Source organism: Leguminivora glycinivorella, chromosome 9 (genome assembly GCF_023078275.1).
Source record: "Leguminivora glycinivorella isolate SPB_JAAS2020 chromosome 9, LegGlyc_1.1, whole genome shotgun sequence".
Taxonomy (NCBI): domain Eukaryota; kingdom Metazoa; phylum Arthropoda; class Insecta; order Lepidoptera; family Tortricidae; genus Leguminivora; species Leguminivora glycinivorella.
Window position 1 is genome coordinate 15,659,610 of NC_062979.1, and position 17,915 is coordinate 15,677,524.

General features: G+C 35.7%; 1 protein-coding gene across 1 annotated transcript in view; it reads left to right on the top strand.

Annotated features, from left to right (window-relative positions):
- The window catches only part of LOC125229865, a 58,152-nt gene extending 48,834 nt beyond the window's left edge, over positions 1-9,318 (top strand). The window contains exons 22-36 of the mRNA XM_048134803.1: positions 27-170; positions 639-968; positions 1,867-1,958; positions 2,032-2,148; positions 2,241-2,435; positions 3,717-3,860; positions 4,070-4,270; positions 4,513-4,776; positions 5,183-5,406; positions 5,720-5,857; positions 6,232-6,430; positions 6,958-7,186; positions 7,794-7,909; positions 8,193-8,351; positions 8,934-9,318. Of these exons, the coding sequence (XP_047990760.1) occupies positions 27-170; positions 639-968; positions 1,867-1,958; positions 2,032-2,148; positions 2,241-2,435; positions 3,717-3,860; positions 4,070-4,270; positions 4,513-4,776; positions 5,183-5,406; positions 5,720-5,857; positions 6,232-6,430; positions 6,958-7,186; positions 7,794-7,909; positions 8,193-8,351; positions 8,934-9,140 (2,759 nt within the window). The 3' untranslated portion in view covers positions 9,141-9,318. The remainder of the gene's footprint in view (positions 1-26; positions 171-638; positions 969-1,866; positions 1,959-2,031; positions 2,149-2,240; positions 2,436-3,716; positions 3,861-4,069; positions 4,271-4,512; positions 4,777-5,182; positions 5,407-5,719; positions 5,858-6,231; positions 6,431-6,957; positions 7,187-7,793; positions 7,910-8,192; positions 8,352-8,933) is intronic.
- The last annotated feature ends 8,597 nt before the right edge of the window (positions 9,319-17,915 follow it).

The window sequence follows — 17,915 nt, forward strand, 5'->3', positions numbered from 1 at the left end:
ATTTAAGATAATATTATGACTAACAGTGGGTATCTTCGAATCTGGTGCCGGAGTGGTGATGGGCGCCTTCGAGGAAAGTATGACCAATGCCGTTAGTGACGGCAACCGGCGCTTTGAGCCGGTCATCATCAAGCCCACAGCTACTGATAGCTACTCCGTGTTAAATGATCGTGAGTACCTACTTACTTCTGTGATCCATTTCTCTAACAATTTTCAATACCACAATCCACATAGATTACAATAACAATACACTGATATTCTCTAAATAGGCCCCTGCAGTAATGCTAGAGTAGTCTGAATCTGTATGGTACATTTAGGTAAATGTACCATGTAGGGTACCAATGGCGGAGCGTCGATACAACTCGATTCCCAACGGGTTCCCTAAAATTCTCTAGTATCTGTAGAAGTCCATACGAAACACATTCCAAAAACCCCTCCGGCTTTACCAACGAAAATGTTCACGCCCCGCCACTGGTACCTAGGTACCCTGCAATATTATTAAAACACCTACATATTTTTACTGTTATTTTTCTGCTTGGTCCTATGGTTGAATGACAAAATGTTAATTGTACCTTTTTTATGTGCAATAAAGTTTGCGTAAATAAACAATACTCAAAGCTATACTACTATCCTTGCAGTGTGTACAGACGAAACAGTAAGAACTATAGCCGTGCTTGGACCAAAAAATTTGACATCAGACGCAGGCGTCCTCAACCATTGTTCTAAATTGAACATACCGTACCTGCAAGCAACATGGCAGCCTTACGATCCCGACTTAGAAGAAGAAGATATAAATACAGAAGATGGCGATGACAATGAAGAAGATGAAAATGAAGAAAAGGAATATGAATATAAAAATATTGCAATTAATTTTTACCCCGATACAAATGAATTGGCGAATGCGTATGCGGATGTTTTAAAGTTTTATAACTGGGAAAGTTTCATAGTTCTTTATGAAGATGATTACGGTATGTTGAAAGATGAATTAAAAACAATATGCTACTGTGCCATTAAATATGTAAATATCAAATTGGTTAAGAGAACGGATTGCAGCTGATGTGGGTTCAAGTCCCACCGGAAGCGTAGATTATTCCAATTTTGGTTGTTAGAAAAAATCTTAAATATATTTAATTAACGCTTATATTTATATTTACAAATTGCGACTTTTTCTATTAAATTGTATGGAAATTAATAAGTAGTATATGAGTGGTAAAGTAACCGGTAAGCTTTAGGCGGAGCGATGAGTATGGAAAGTGATTTTTGGGACTGATTCACTTACATTTTGCTAAAGTGTGCGGCACACAGACCAACCCCTATAGACATCCATTACAAGACGACTCGCGGTCACCAGCCTTACTTGTATTTGCCATGATATAAGCGCGGGCGCTCGCCGTGCTCGATCAGTAACGACCAAGTAACCGACCCGAAAGCAGCTCGTGTTTTTCGCAATAAAAAAATTGAAAAAGGGTATTTTGATGCCTTAAAGATGTCCACCTGTAGTGTGAAATGGTGTGGAAAGGTAACAAGAAGATCAAATTTAAAAACAGACGGTATTACATTCCACAAATAAGTCATATTTATAATTTATTCAGAGCCGGCATAGGTCAACTTAGACTGGCTATTTACGCGACTCCCTTTTCATCTGGCGCGACTGCCTGCCGTCTTTGAAACGACCAATCGCAGCGCGCTAAACACATTCCCCTCCCGCTCCTCGCGCCCCAAGCATCTGTGGTGCGGCATAATAAAAATGTAGGGATAAATATCAAGGTAGCCATTTCTACATTATTATATTAAAAGTTCATAATTCTTATCCAGGTACTAGGTTATTACGTATCAATACATAACAAATGTTTTTTTTTTTTTCAGGATTATCAAGAGTTCAAAAAATCATTGCGAATTATTCTTCTAATTATTATATCATATTTAGGAAATTGGACCCAGAATCTAAAAACTATGAGGTATTTTAAAAATTTAAATCTATGTTCATGTAATGATAACTATCAACTGATGAAAACACTCACGCTTTTTCAGATATTTAAAGAATTGAGTAAAATGCAGGAAAGTCGTATTATACTAGATTGTAATGTGGATAATATAATGAAGTATATAGAAGTTGCTGCCGAACTAAATATGCTTAACTCCTATCAGGTATTCTTTTCTAATATTTGACAATTATGTACTTAAACAACATTTTTCGTGTATTATAGTACCTAACAAATCAAATCGTTTTGATCAATCAGTTTGTATTTTTTCAGCATTATACATTAACATCGATGGACACATCACGTGTAGCGGATCAATTAACCACATACGCTTCGAATTTTACTTGGCTCAGTCTTGCAGAGTATGAGAAAATAAGTAGCGGACAAGGCCCCTTGAATGCAAGAGTTAGCCGTTGGAATAATGGTATCTCGCTACCCGTTGCCAAATTCCCGGTACGATATGGTTACCCACACATTTATTAAGCTTGATAACATCACCATCATCATCAGTAATTTCAGCCTTTTATTGGTCATTGCGGAGCATACAGTAACCGGTAATATCATCGTACAAAAAGCAGGCCGCATAAATATCTGACACAAATATTTTATCTAGAGCCATAAGAGTGCAGCCTTCTTTTTGTGCGATATTGTTTCTGGTAACTGTACCTAGGCTCTTCGTGTACACCACTTATACATACCGGTACTTGGCTAGTCTGCTAATATTTATGACAGCCCATGAGGAGAATACAATACAATGAACATTTTCTTTTCCTGCGGACGTCTACATAGGGCGGCATGGGTTGCTAGCCTATGAGGTAGGTACTAGAAATTACAGCCCAATGAATCTAGGATTCAAGGGGCATTACTAATAATGACTAAGAGACGTCGAAATAGATAGATAGATAGATAGATAAAAATCTTTATTCTTCTCATTATTACATGGCTCTAATGGCAAACAATTTTGAAATTTATGTATACATACATCGTTATTATTTAAAAGTAAAGTTAAGTAAATAGAACATGCAGAATTAAAGTTATATGTAATTGGTAACATGCATTAAACTAAACCCTAAACGTATACAAACAGACACTGTAAGGTATAAAAATAAATTGAGCCATGTGATGGTGCGAAGAAGAGGCGCTGACTCAGCATCAAGCTACGGAGACCCGCAGCGCTGGTATTCTGTCAGAACCGAAAGAGTAGTGACGCTAGGTGTGCTGCACAAATACATCACTACTTGGTCGACTTGACGCTCAATTGCTATATTACCCCAAAAATAATAATGTGGCAGTGCATTGATAAGTAGACTATTACATTTAGTTTATTCTACTTTTAGTTTACCTCTAATCAGATATAGTTTTTAGGGACTATGTATAGTATAAGGTTACCCGTAACCATTTTAAGCATGTTCTAATTAAATTTAAATATCGGAAGCTTAATAAAAACCAAAAAGGTAATCAAGGCATATTATGCATTCAGCCGGCGTATCATGCAGAATAATTTTATCACTTATCCACGTGGATAAGACGTCTGTCACGCTTTAGCAAGTATGTCAGTGTAATGAAGATGTCTTATCCATGGATAAGTGCAAAATTCAAGCATGGTAGGCCGGCTGGTTAATAAAAGTTTAGTTTTGAATAATTCACAACTAACAGTGAAAACTCTTTATTTAAAAAAAAATCCAAATATATAGTCAAAATGACTGCATCAGAATATTAAAATGTATTTTCCAGACTGATGCTTTATTAATGGATGACGTTGCAAGACACGTCTTGGAGGCGGCAGAAAAATCGGATATTCCGCCCGAGTCTCAAGGAAGACTGTGCGGCAGTAGAAAATGGAAATACGGAGCTAAACTACAGGAACACATACTAAAGGTAAACATAGATACATACATAATCCCTTCTGTATTCCGAGAAAGGGTAAGCACCAGATATGAAATTGCTCAAGTTTCAGGACATCTCTTAGCAATTAAGGGATTCATTGCAACGAAAAAACTCGTTTTAAACATTTTAGATTTCAACATTTTAAAAATCAGTTTTCTATGGGGTATTGATACTTTGACAGTAATTTAATAAATTTGCAGACAACAACTACAGGGGTCACTGGAACAATATCATTTGATCCAACGACAGGGCGGAGAAAAGATTACACATTATATCTAAACGAAATACACCAAAAACATTTGCATACAATGGCCACGTGGAAATCTGAGCAACAGGAGTTTGTCAGCGACGAAAAGGCTATCGAAATACTGGGTAATCAGTCAAATACTCATCATTTCAAAGTAAGTACTTAATACTGATTATAAAACTTACTTTAGATTTGATAGATTAGACTTTTTTCAAAAAAGTGCGAGTGTCGGTTTACAGTTTTGATCAGCAATCTATTGCCATCCATTTGAAAACGACTTCTTTCGTGTGCCTGGTAAACCTCCCGAGCATTTGTATTTGTATGCCATTGTTACATTTCTGGCTTTGTAATGAAAATAAAAAAAATGTTTTAATTAAAATTAAAAATTATAAACAGGTTATGTCCCGACCAGCTGAACCATATATTGCTGTAAAGAAGTGCTACATTGATGGTAAACCGGGCCCCGATTGCGAAGAAGATGATGATGGAATTCCATATGAAGGATTCTCGGTAGATTTGGTCAAACATATATTTCAAGTGCTTAAAGATGAGTATCCTGGATTCACCTTTGAATTCGTATATGCTCCGAATATCACTTATGGAAAATATGACACCGTTCAAAAGAAGTGGGATGGACTGATTGGAAAATTACTAGATAAAGTAAGTTTGTTTAATTTTGAAGTTTTTGTCGCGTTGGATGTATAGTGTATACCTAGGTGAATTAAACAAGGATATTTCTTACATTTTCCGCTTTTTCTTCCCGTTTTTTTTCTCATGTTACCCAGACGTCCCTTTCACATCAATATATGTATGAAAACAGGACGACAATACTATGTTGCCACATTTAATTTCCACTCTTTTCTGTCAAACTGTATATGTTCCTAAATAAAAATTAAAAGAGTGAAAGAAAAATATTTGCAAACACACATCAACATAAATAATACTAACAAACAATAAAATAAAGAACAGGCCATGTGTGTCAGCAAAAAGGCTCAAGCTCAGCATTGTGCTCCATTACGGGGCTGCAGCGCAGATTGCTAACTAAAACATTCAAAAATCTTTTCAGCAAACCGATTTAGTCGTATGTGATTTGACAATGACCGAAGCTAGAAAGAAACTCATAGATTTCTCGGTACCGATCATGACTGTGGGCATTAGCATTCTCTTCACAAAGGATAACAAGGTCCCGATCGACACGTTATCGTTCCTCAAACCTTACTCTGTGGAAATGTGGATCTACACTGGGACAGCTTACTGTATTGTGTCTATAGTACTCTTTGTTTGCTCAAGGTAATACCTCGGTTGATTTAATTTTAATGATAAATCTATTGTTAACGAACACATTTACAAATGCTTAATTTAATCCTCTATAAGTCTTCTATTACAATAAAAGTTTTAACTTCAATTTCATCAAAGCAACAACACTATAATATCCGTCTTAACCCTTTCGCTGACAGTGCTCCGCCTGTCGACGTACTGTCACATACATATACGGGTATGTCCTTCCTGCGGCAGTAGTTCGGCTGTCGATGTAGTGTTAGCGAATGGGTTAAACGGAAACGCAAGAACATTCGTATTATTTAGAATATTTTTGATATTTCAGAATATCTCCAGCAGATTGGGAAAATCCGCAGCCGTGCGAAAAGGAGCCAGAAGAGCTGGAAAACATCTGGAACTTCAAAAATAGCACTTGGCTTACTATGGGGTCTATTATGACTCAAGGATGTGATATTTTACCTAAGTAAATCTATAATAATTTTCACGACTGTTACACATTTCAACTGTATTATTAAATTAACCCATTTGTGCCCAACACATTTTTTTCCCCCTATTTTTTGAGATGATAACCTTATTCTTTTAATTTTTTATTGAGTAGTAGCGTGTTTTCAGCTGTGGGTTGAAAACGACCCTATGATATATGGGTTAAGAAATTTACGATATTTTGAAGATGAAGTTGTCCGTGTTAGAGAAAACTGGCCAAAGTTTTTTCTGACGCAATTAAGTAACACAACGCGTGATAATATGTACGCGTCCCCATTAAAGATAGGTTTCATAATTCCATAATTATTATGTAATCTTTATATTCCTCAATCATATACAGTCAATGGTTTTCAGAGCTTTCGGGTCCCGTTGGGTCTGTGCCATGTGGTGGTTTTTCGCCATGATTGTTTGTCAGACCTACATTGCCCAGTTAGCCGCTTCACTGACGTCTGCCATGGAAAACGCACCTATTGAGGGCGTCGAAGACTTGGCCAAGCAGACAAAAGTTCTGTATGGAGCCTTTGAGGCTGGTTCGACTATAGAGTTCTTTAAGGTACAGGCAGGTTTATTTAGAACAGTCATCATCATCCTCCTTGCGTTATCCCGGCATTTGCCACGGTTCATATTACAATTATTTTTGCGTATTTTTTACGAATTTATTATGTAATTTTTGACGATCATGATGAGAAGATAAACATAATAAAATTTTGACATGTAGCAAATTTATAGTGTAATTTTTATCATGAAATAAAGAAATCTAATCTATCTAATCTATTTAAAACAGAGTAATTTTATAAGTATATGAACTCAACTCCACCCATGCCAACGAACGAATAAAAGTACATTTACTGTTTAAGAAAACATAAATATGAGTCCTAATGTAATGCTAGTACGAACGCTTTAAGTTCGAAGGTTTCATAATATATTTGGCAAAATACTACATGACTCTAGTCGCCGCGAGCACTTATTTCTGATGACGGGTATCCATGTGACTTTAAACATTCCGCCAAACCCGAGTACATCCGTATATTTGAATATGTCTCACGTAAGTTTAACGTCTATACTTAATATGATTTATAGAATTCGAAAGATAAGATGTACCGCAAGATCTACGAGAATATGATAGCAACACCAGGGGTACTCGTAGAAAGTAACGAGGTTGGGGAAAAACGCGTACTAGCAAGCAGAAACAAATTCGCATTCTTCATGGAGTCTGCCAGCATTGAGTACAAGATGAAACGAAACTGCTTGTTGAAGAAAGTGGGGGGTGAACTGGATTCTAAGGACTATGGGATTGGAATGCCTGCAAGTAAGTATAGAGTAAATTATTTTCTTAACTTTTTCGTTCCGATTTTTATTCCCGCTAAGATCTCAACAATCCTATAAGGTTCTCAGTTCTGCAATCATCTTCGCGAAAAATTCGGAGTTTTGATGAAATTAGGTGGGCCATTTTTTTTAAAGTTGTCCACCCCATTTTTTTTGGATTTGGAAATTTTGATGTGGTTTCCATTCAGAATCGCGAGCTCTTTCAATTCTAACAGGAGAAAAAAATTATCCAAAGGTTTTTTCCCATTCCGTTACTATTTTTTCATACATTTTGTATGGCGGTAACGGAGAGAAGGTTCGAAAATATGTATAGAAATGTTGGGACATTTTTTTTCTCCTATCAGGATCGAAAGAGCTCGTGATTCTGAGTATGAATCGCGTAAAAATACCCTTGTTACAAAAAAAGTGGCCCAGCTATGTCACAAATGCGTCAGCAAATGAAAGTTGCATTAATCTGAATCTATATTTAATATTTCATCATTTATACTTTAGCTGTTGTCCACGTCAGCAGTAAGTCGTTTTACTGTTAATAAAGCAAGCTTAATCATCACAATGTATTTCTTAAGATTGTGACATTTGTTTTGTTTCAGATTCGCCGCACAGATCAAAAATCAATAGAGCCATATTAAAACTTAAAGAAAATAATAAATTAAATGATATAAGAGAGAAATGGTGGAATAAAGAATTTGGCGCCATAGACTGTAAAGTAAGTTGGGACAAAATAGGTAATGAAATAGTTACAACGTACTTTATAAATTCTTTTTCCTGCTCATTGGTTCTTCTTGACTGAGCGTCGCAATTACATGAGACATTCTTTTGTGCATCAGAATTCTCCATTTTGTACGGCTCCTCTTTGTCGTCCCATTTTAAATTCAAACAAGGGTTGAAGGGTGTCGCAATTTTAGGTAATTTGACAGCACAACTAAAATTACGAATATGAACAGAATGATGACAGCCTGTGAAATAATTAAATACATTATGTATTTCAGGATGATGTCGACCTGAACGACGTGGAAGGAGACTTAGAGCTGGAGAATTTGGCTGGTGCTTTCTATGTACTGATTGGCGGACTTTTTATCGCTCTTATCATAACCGCTGCCGAGTTCATGAACGAAGTCCAGAACATAGTCGTTGCTCGACGGCGTGAAGTAAGAAATAGATTGTAGAATTTCACTTTTTCATTATTGGGTATTCTTCCAGTAGTAAGTTTAAAGGTCGTACTCAGTTTTTTCTAATGTGACTCTGTAATGGCTCACAGGAGCCTAAGTGCGTTTTCACATTATCCGATCCGATATCGGATGTCGGAAGGATTTCAAAGGCAAAAATCCAAGATGGCGGCCTGTAATCGGTCCGATATCCGATATCACGGATAATGTGAAAACTCACTAAGGTCCACTCTTCATCATTTCATAACAATTTAGGTTTTTAAAGCATTTATGCTTGAGTTTTGTGCATGTGCACCTATTTAGTTAAACAGATTAATACACCCAGTTTACACTGGGTATACTTGTAGTTACGGAAGACCACATTAACCTGGCTGGAAAGTTAGAAAAAAAAGGTTAAATTATTATAAATAATCGAGTTCTCCTGGGAGTACGATAAATTTGTTGAAAAAAAAAGCAAACTGTTCACTTGTCAGTAACGCCAGGGGAACAAAGTGACAAACAGTCTAGTTTTCTTTACCAAAAGACAAAATGTCGTAGACGCTTATAACAATAATGTATTTACAGGTAACCTATAAGGAAGCATTTATGGCAGAGCTGAAGGCGTCCCTAAACTTCTTCCAACTGCAGAAGCCGGTGATGTGTAGCCGCGCGCCCTCTATCGACTCACGCCGGTCGTCACAAAAATCGCTGAAGTCGCAAAAATCGAATCGGTCGAATGTTCGAGCGCAGTTTCTTAGCAACTTTCTTGAATTTGAAAAGGGACCGCAGTAAAAATAAACTATAATAAATTTTCCTTTTGCCTACCTAGTGAAACTAGTTATAAGAAGGGCCCGTAACTTTCATGCCGATGACATCAATTTGACGTCACGCTGGATATAGGATGATTCAAATGGCTTTATTGTAATAATTAATCATTATTCATTAATCAATTTAATCATGTACAAATGACTTCAGAAGTAAGCTATTCATACGTGGAATAATTAAGCTACCTGATACGTGAAACGAAAAGGAAACAATTTGTTTTAATTTTATTGAATTTGTTAACAAACATTTTAATATTGCAAATATACAAGCCGATTCCCACCGTTAACAAACATATTTAATAAAATGAATGTGAAAAAACAATCAAATAATTTAATCCACTTTTCACGTATCAAGTAGGTATTAATTAAGTATTTAACGTATGAATAGATTAGTTTTGAAGTCATGTTTAAAATGATTGATGAATAATGATTATCGTACCTAAATTACGTAACTTTATTTAACAGAATCGTTATTTCTTTAAAGTTATTAAGTCATTTTTTATTTAATAAAGTTTGTAATAAACTTTCTGCATATTTTTATATTTTATTCAGATATTAAAAGCTTTATCTGTTGAAACTTGTTGTTGAGACTGTCAACAAAATTATTTTTCACCACACCAACTGATAATTATCAATTTTGCTATTCGAAAACGGATAGCAAAATAAGAGTGCAAAGTAATTTCATACAAATTTTAACTTGATGCCTTGAGCTGGCTGGTAGAATTTACCTATAAATAATTATTTTGAATCATAAATATTGAATAGATTGCTGGGAATGATTTAGTTTCATGCTTTAAAGTCAGTATTTTGTTCGTATTGGTGTGGTGAAAAATTTTGTGTTTCACTCGGTGGCAAAGTTTGTTTAACCTACGTGCCTTGAAACCCTCGCAACGCTCAAGATTCCACTTTTTGAACCACTCGCTACGCTCGCGGTTCAATATTGGAATCTTTCGCTTGCTCGGGTGTCAATATTGGCACGTGCGGTTAAACAACCACTTTGCCCCCTTGTAAAACAAATAACTATTGTAACTGTCGTTATTACGATTTTCGGAACATGAATAACATGATTATAAGTTACTTACATAGACATTGATTTGAAAACAATGCACATCACATAACAAACCATTTGAATCTGCATTTAACAGTAATGTATGTGTACGTATTAGTATACCGGCACATTATTCAATTTAACCTCGTGAACCACCTAATTATTAAGTACCTATTACAAATTACACATAATAACCGAGAATAAACTAATACTGGCATAAACAAAGCTAATAATTTCGGTATGTTACTAAATGTATTATTCATTGTTTCATAATTACAATTGGAAATTCAAGTTAATTGTGGGATGGTCATTTCATACAAATTAATAAATATTGGGGGACACTTTACACAGATCAACCTATACCCCAAACTAAGCAAAGCTTGTACTATGAGTGCTAGGCGACGATATACAATTATACATATTACATAGAAAACATCCATGACTCAGGAACAAATATCTGTGTGTCACATAAATAAATGCCCTTACCGGGATTCGAACTACTGCAGGATCACTACGCGCTAGGCCAGACCGATAGTCAAGTAGAATAGTTAAATTGTTATTTTCCGTAGACATAACAAAGTTAAAGATATCTGCATTATAATTTTTACACTACACCTACAGTTTCCTTATTTCATCATTATTATAAAACCGACTGAAGACTAATAATTATACACTATTATGTAATTTTGGTAAAAAGCAAACCAAAACAATAAAATGGCCATTCCACCATGTCCAGTAAATTGTTGCCGGCGCTGGTTGCCGGTCATAAAAATATCACTATGTTTTTCAAATATCAATTTGTTCACAAACTGTTATCTATTATCGAGAATAATCTGTAAATTTCTTAGCATAAATACAGAAAATTATTCAAAAATACTTTCACTTGCTGCTCGCTGCGCCGTCAGTACCATCCAATGATTTCAAACATGCTAGTTAAGACGATACGTAACGATACCTACAGGTCAATCCTCCATACAAACGCTTTCGACTATTTCCTCCCTGGTTTTTGAAGATAAAGCAATGATTTTTTCAACACAGATTATTATTATTTTTATCTGTGTCGGACCGTTTTGATTTTTTTGCTATTTTTATTCTAAAAGACGCTCTAGAGCCAATCAAAAATTTCTAAAAACGGCCTTTTTCAATATGGCTCAAAAAAAGGTGTGATACTCAAGATCGGTAACAATTAGCCAAAAAACCTAAACGGTCCGACATAGATTATTTCATTGTTATTCAGATTCTCAAATTACGTTCCGTTTAAATATGTTTTGAAGGAGGAAACAGTCGAGAGCGGAACCTCGATTTTAAAGATTTTTTCGCAATATCTTTTAACCGAGTTGTTCGTAATGGACATTTTTTTCTCGATAAATCTAGTTAATAACACTAGTATATTTAACTGAAATTCCCAAATTGAAAGGGGCTCCTTTTCATTTTAGCATTTTCGCTCCTGCAGCGTCTTAACCGTTGTTTACATGACTATGTTTACAAATATTTAGTCTGTTGTAATACAAGTAGCAACAGAAATAGTCCAACATTAGTGTTATAACTACCTACAGTGGTCCAGAGTCCAGATAAGTTTTGTATACATACAACACAGTTTTTTTTAAACATTTGATTACAATCAACACAACAAAGTTTAGTGAATGGGCTACTGTAGGTATTCACAAAAGTAGAAAAAGACTTTATGAACTTTATGGTGAGAGAGAGCTGAACAAGAATTCAGAATTCCTGGACTATGTAAGAAACTACTCAAGAATCTTCAAGAAAGTGTGTTTAACTGCCAAGAAAAACTTTATTAGTTCTAAATTGAAAGTGTCGGACAACAAAGTGAAAACAACTTGGAGTATTATAAATAAAGAAGCTGGTAAATGTAAATCACGCGATTGTCAAGTCAACATTGTATCAGATAATCAACAAATAGTGTCGAACAGCGATGTTGCCTCGGCATTCGAAGATTATTTCTCAAACATAGCCGTTAACACCACAAAATGTTTACATTCTTCTGCGGCTCAAGCCCATTCATTACTTTGTGCTAATGTTAAGAAATGTAATAATTCATTTGAATTTAGTCAAGTAGACTCTGTAAATATTGTTAAAACATTCAAGTCACTCAATTTAAAGAAAACGGAAGACTTATGGGGAACATCAGTTAAAGTAATTAGTCATGTCATAGATATAATAGCACCTTACTTGGCCGTAATATATAATATTTCAATTTCACAAGGCACCTTTCCAGATCTTATGAAATGTAGCAAAGTCATACCGCTTTTTAAATCGGGTGATTCGAGTGATATAACCAATTTCCGTCCCATATCAATACTTCCTGTTCTAAGTAAAGTCTTTGAAAAGCTAATGTTAAATGATCTACTGGGACACTTCAACAGACATAGACTACTTACAAGCAAACAGTTCGGTTTCACAAGGGGCCGTTCCACGACCGATGCTGCTTCGGTACTCATTAAACATATATATAATATTTGGGAAAATTCTTGTGATGCAATTGGCATATTTTGTGATCTTTCAAAAGCCTTTGATTGTGTGGATCATGGAACGCTCATTTTGAAATTAGAACACTATGGTTTGTCTATAAATGCCCTAAACTTTATGTCTTCTTACCTTAGCAATAGAACACAAACAGTAGTTGTTAACAAAACTCGCTCTAGCGGGACTGTTGTCCAATTAGGAGTGCCACAAGGCTCAATTTTAGGTCCATTCCTGTTTTTGGTTTATATAAATGATTTGCCATGTATAGTAAAAAACTTTTGTGAAATAGTACTTTTTGCTGATGATACATCACTGCTTTTTAATGTTGACCGAAAATCTACGGATTACAATGTAATTAATAGCACGTTAGCTGATGTACTGCAGTGGTTTACTGTCAACAATTTACTTCTTAATTCTAAGAAAACCAAATGTATTCGATTCTCTCTGCCGAATGTTAAACCAATCGATACAAAAATACTTTTGAATGATGAATGCTTAGAGATGGTAGATACAACACTGTTCCTTGGCTTAACATTGGACAAAAATCTACAATGGAGTCCTCATATAAGGAAACTAGCAAGCAAATTAAGTTCAGCCGCATACGCCGTTAGGAGAATCAGGCAACTGACTAATGTTGAGACAGCTCGCCTAGTGTATCATAGTTATTTTCACAGTGTAATGTCATACGGTATTCTGGTTTGGGGCAAAGCAGCTGACATACATATATATCTTTGTATTACAAAAGATAGCCATTTGTTCTATTTACAACTTAGGAACACGTGAATCAGTAAGAGAACTCTTCAAAGAAATTAATATCTTAACTGTAGCTTCCCAATACATTTATGATAGTATAATTTATGTTGTTAAGAATTTAGACTGTTTCACTAAGAATTCTGATATCCATAATTATAACACTAGAAACAAAAATAAGCTTGCCATAAAGAAGTTTCGTGTCCGTAAAGTACAGAAGTCATTTGTTGGGCAATGCATTCATTTTTATAATAAGTTACCTGACACTGCTTTGAGATTACCCCTCCCAGCTCTTAAGAACTACTTAAAAAAATCATTGATGTTAAAGGCTTATTACAGAGTCGAGGACTATTTGACAGACAAACATGCATGGCCCGAACCAGAAACTACAAAAAACGAATAGCAATTAAAATAATTGTATTATGTATAGAGGACACAGTTCAGATAAGAAAGCACATCAAATATTTTATATTTTATGTTGTGTAGGTAAATTACATATTTAATGACATTGAGATTCATATTATCTTTTTCTTCTGTGACAATTTGATATGTTTTCTCTGAAGAAGAACGACGTATTATTAAGCAATAATATAATTTATTGAAATTAATTTCCATAGAGTACCTAGTCTGTTCATATTCTTTGATGAATACTTTTGCAGGTTAAATTGTATCTTGTTATTTAATGCATGTTAGTTATAAGATGTAATGTTTTGAAAAGAAGTTGCCCGCCGAGTTTCTTGCCGGTCCCATAGTGGATACCCCCCTCCCAACTGAGGGGGGACTGAAATCTTCTCGAGGCTGAGGCGTAGGGTTAGAGCCGGCGTAGCTTTATTTGACGTTCATATGCGCATTGTAATATGCCTACTTGAAAAATAAATATTTCATTTCATTTTCATTTTCAATCTCACCTGATGGAAAGTGCCGACACATTTTAGGATGGAGCACGTTTACCAAAAAGATGTCTATTCACTCTTAATTTAAAAAGATCCAAGTTATAGTGGGCTGGAAATAGACATGCAGGAAGTGAGTTCCACTCTTTTAACTGAAGATTATGAAAAATACCGTAAATAAAATTCATAGTTATATGTGCGTAGCTGAATGCACAAACGCTCACGATAATATCTCTTTCGTAGCTACACCTATCTCTATCGCTCTTGTGTATAGGCGCGACAGAGCCAGGTTTCATTTCTGCGGCGTTTCGATGGCGTTTCGTTTCGCAGAAATGCCATGCGGCTACTGGGCCTGCTAATTGGAAGGTACTTAGATGAAATTTGTGCATGTTCATATTCGGCAGTCCGCTCATCTGTTTGTCTACTTTTTGTTAGAGGTCTAACAAATTATTGAAGAAAGTAGGTACGAATTTAGTTAAAGACATAGCTTAGTCAGTCAGCTATGTTTTATGATATACCAAAAGTATGGTATGCGATTGATTGAGCATGAAGTTTTTCGTAACTTTTATTTTTAGGTGCATACTGTTCTAGTTTACCGACTTTAAATTCAAAGTTTACGAACTTCTCGAAACTGGATGAAGTTCTTGTTGTTGTCCAGACTCCGTATAAATGGAAGTGCTCGAGGAGATATGGGACATCGTTAAAGTATGCTTTTAGGAATCTGATTCGGTCTCTTGTGGCTAAATTTGAACCAGTATAAGGAGACTCTCCGATTGGAAGCGGTTATGCCCGGAATACAAGAGGCTAGTTTTTCAAGCCTAACTAGTAAGCTCTAAGCTAGTATCCAAATACTGTCCTCACCTGGGCGATGGAGTTCACAAACATCTTTACAATTCAATATACCAAAATATATTTTGCACGTGTATTGTGATTGGACAATGACAATAAGGTCGTATGAGGTCATATATGTTGGTAAGTTGTCTGTGAATTTTTTTAAACCTATTTTAGTGGTGTCTACATGATGATAGTAATTAATTATAATAGTTTCGCCATATATCTATTGTACACGAAGCTAATACACAAGCCAGCACTCAGGATACCTAGATACTACATACTACTCTTAGTCTTTAAGAATAACCACTGTACACTTATGTTATTCATAATAAATTATTTGTATTTTATTTTGTTGTGCCTGTGTGGTGACGGGTTAAGAATGTCACCACCCCCTTTCTTCCCGTGGGTGTCGTAGAAGGCGACTATGGGATATGGGTTAAATTGTGGTGTAGGCGAGAGGCTGGCAACCTGTCACTGCAATGCCACAGTTTCGTTTTCTTTTAACCCCTTATTTGCCAAGAGTGGCCCTGAAGCTTTAGTAGTTTCATGTGCTCTGCCTACCCCTTTATGGTATACAGGCGTGATTGTATGTATGATTGTATGTATGTTATTTGTACTACTTAGCTCAAAAAATATAATGACAAGCTAATAAAAACTATTCTCAAGGTTACTAACTTACTAGCCTGGAAATAAGCTAGTTTTGAATACACGGGAACAGATACTCTTTAGCTTGCCTAGCTTACTAGCACTATTTTGCCAGTTAAAACTGGTTTAGAATACCTACTAGCCTCGTGTATTCTGGGCATTACGGACTCCTCAGCCACATTATACTGGTCCGATTTATACTTGCCCGCGTTCGAAATGAGAACACAAGGGCAGTTGTCAATGGCACGACGTTCGCGAGTCGAGTACCAATCCCGCACTGGCTGTAGTCCAATGGATAAGAGTCAAGTCGACCGCTGATTTAGGCGGGAAACACACGCAGGCAGAGATCACACACAGGGTTTTAAATAAAAAATAAAACTCGTACCTAATAGTCCAAAATTACGAGTTATATCATGTTATTGGCGTAGGACTCGCTCATAAATATATAAGGTCGTCGATCGCTGATTTGCAAGAAACACACGCAGACAGAACGATTAACACAGCAGTGAGACGGCCGTACGGTAGCGTATATACCTACGATATTTCAAAAGATTACTGTTAATTGTATTTCATCCTGCTACCTTAAGGATGCCTGGAAGAGATAAGACCGCCTGTTGCTCCGTTACCCACAGATAAGATTTTTGTTCTATTTTTTGTGATGCAATAAAGAATATTTTATTTTTATTCAAAATCAAATAATGTTGACATTGTTGACGTTTAATCTCTGGAACGCTGTCATCAAAAGTGTGCCACTAAATTACACTAATAACCTTCAATTTGGTGTACCCTTGTTTCGCCGACAAACTTTTCATCGAATATCATTTCAACGACAACAAATCATCGAAAGTTTAGTTCGAGTAAAATTGTTTCGTGTAATTTTGTTTCAACTACTATTTATTTGAAATTTTCTTAGTTATTATAAATACTATTCAACTGATATTTCTTCATCGCTGATTCGTTTCAAAGTACTTCAAATAGCAGAACTACAAAACATCGCAATTCATTTATTCGACGTATTATTACAAAACTTTCTCATTTGTCGTACCACACATTTATAGATGTTTCTATTCTAAGAAACTTCAAATTGTCGATTTCATCGTGGCACATCACATACGTCTATAATTAAACTATGACCATTGGCTTTAATCCTATATTAGAGTAGGTTTAGGTTAGAAGTGTGATCATACAGAAACAAACGGCTTACTAAGTAGGTTTAGGTTAGGTTAGAATTGCGAACTTCACAACAACGAATGGCTTTTAAATTAGGTTTGGTTAGGTTAGAACTGTGACCACACAAAAAAACAAATAGTTGACAGAGTAGGTTTAGGTTAGGTTCGACCTGTGATTTACAAAGAAGCAAACGTATTGCAGAGTAGGTTTAGGTTAGGTTAGAACTGTGAACACACACAAAAACAAATAGTTTAGAGAGTAGGTTTAGGTTAGGTTCGAACTGTGATTTACACAGAAGCAAACGTATTGCAGAGTAGGTTTAGGTTAGATTAGAACTGTGACCACACACAAAAACAAACAGTTTACAGAATAGGTTTAGGTTAGGTTAGAACAGCGACCCCACACACAATAACGATTTTTATTTAAAGTAGGTTTAGGTTAGGTTAGAACTGTGACCAATCAAACAGTTTACAAATTGTAAAATTTTATATAAAGTATACTCGGAATAACTTATCTACGAAATAAAAGTCTACGGTTTGATTTTCATCATCATCATCATATCAGCCCTTTATCGCCCACTGCTGAGCATAGGCCTCTCTTCTAGTACGCCACTTGTCCCGGTCCTGAGCTAGTCTCATCCAGTTGTGGCCCGCAATTTTCCGGATGTCGTCCACAATTTCCGGTTTGATTTTACTTGTATCGATTGTTCTACGATATAAACTGTCGATGAAATGAAATTATTTGAAACGTTGTCTTTGAAATAATATTCGAAGAAGTGTCTGTCGGCGATTCAAGGGTAAACCCTTCAATTTGTTAATTACAGTTGAAATTATCTGTGACAGATCAGGAACAAGGCGTTTGAGGGGTTCAGTAACGCTGGTCTATTCTTCACTACGGGTCATTTGCACCACCGAAAATGGAG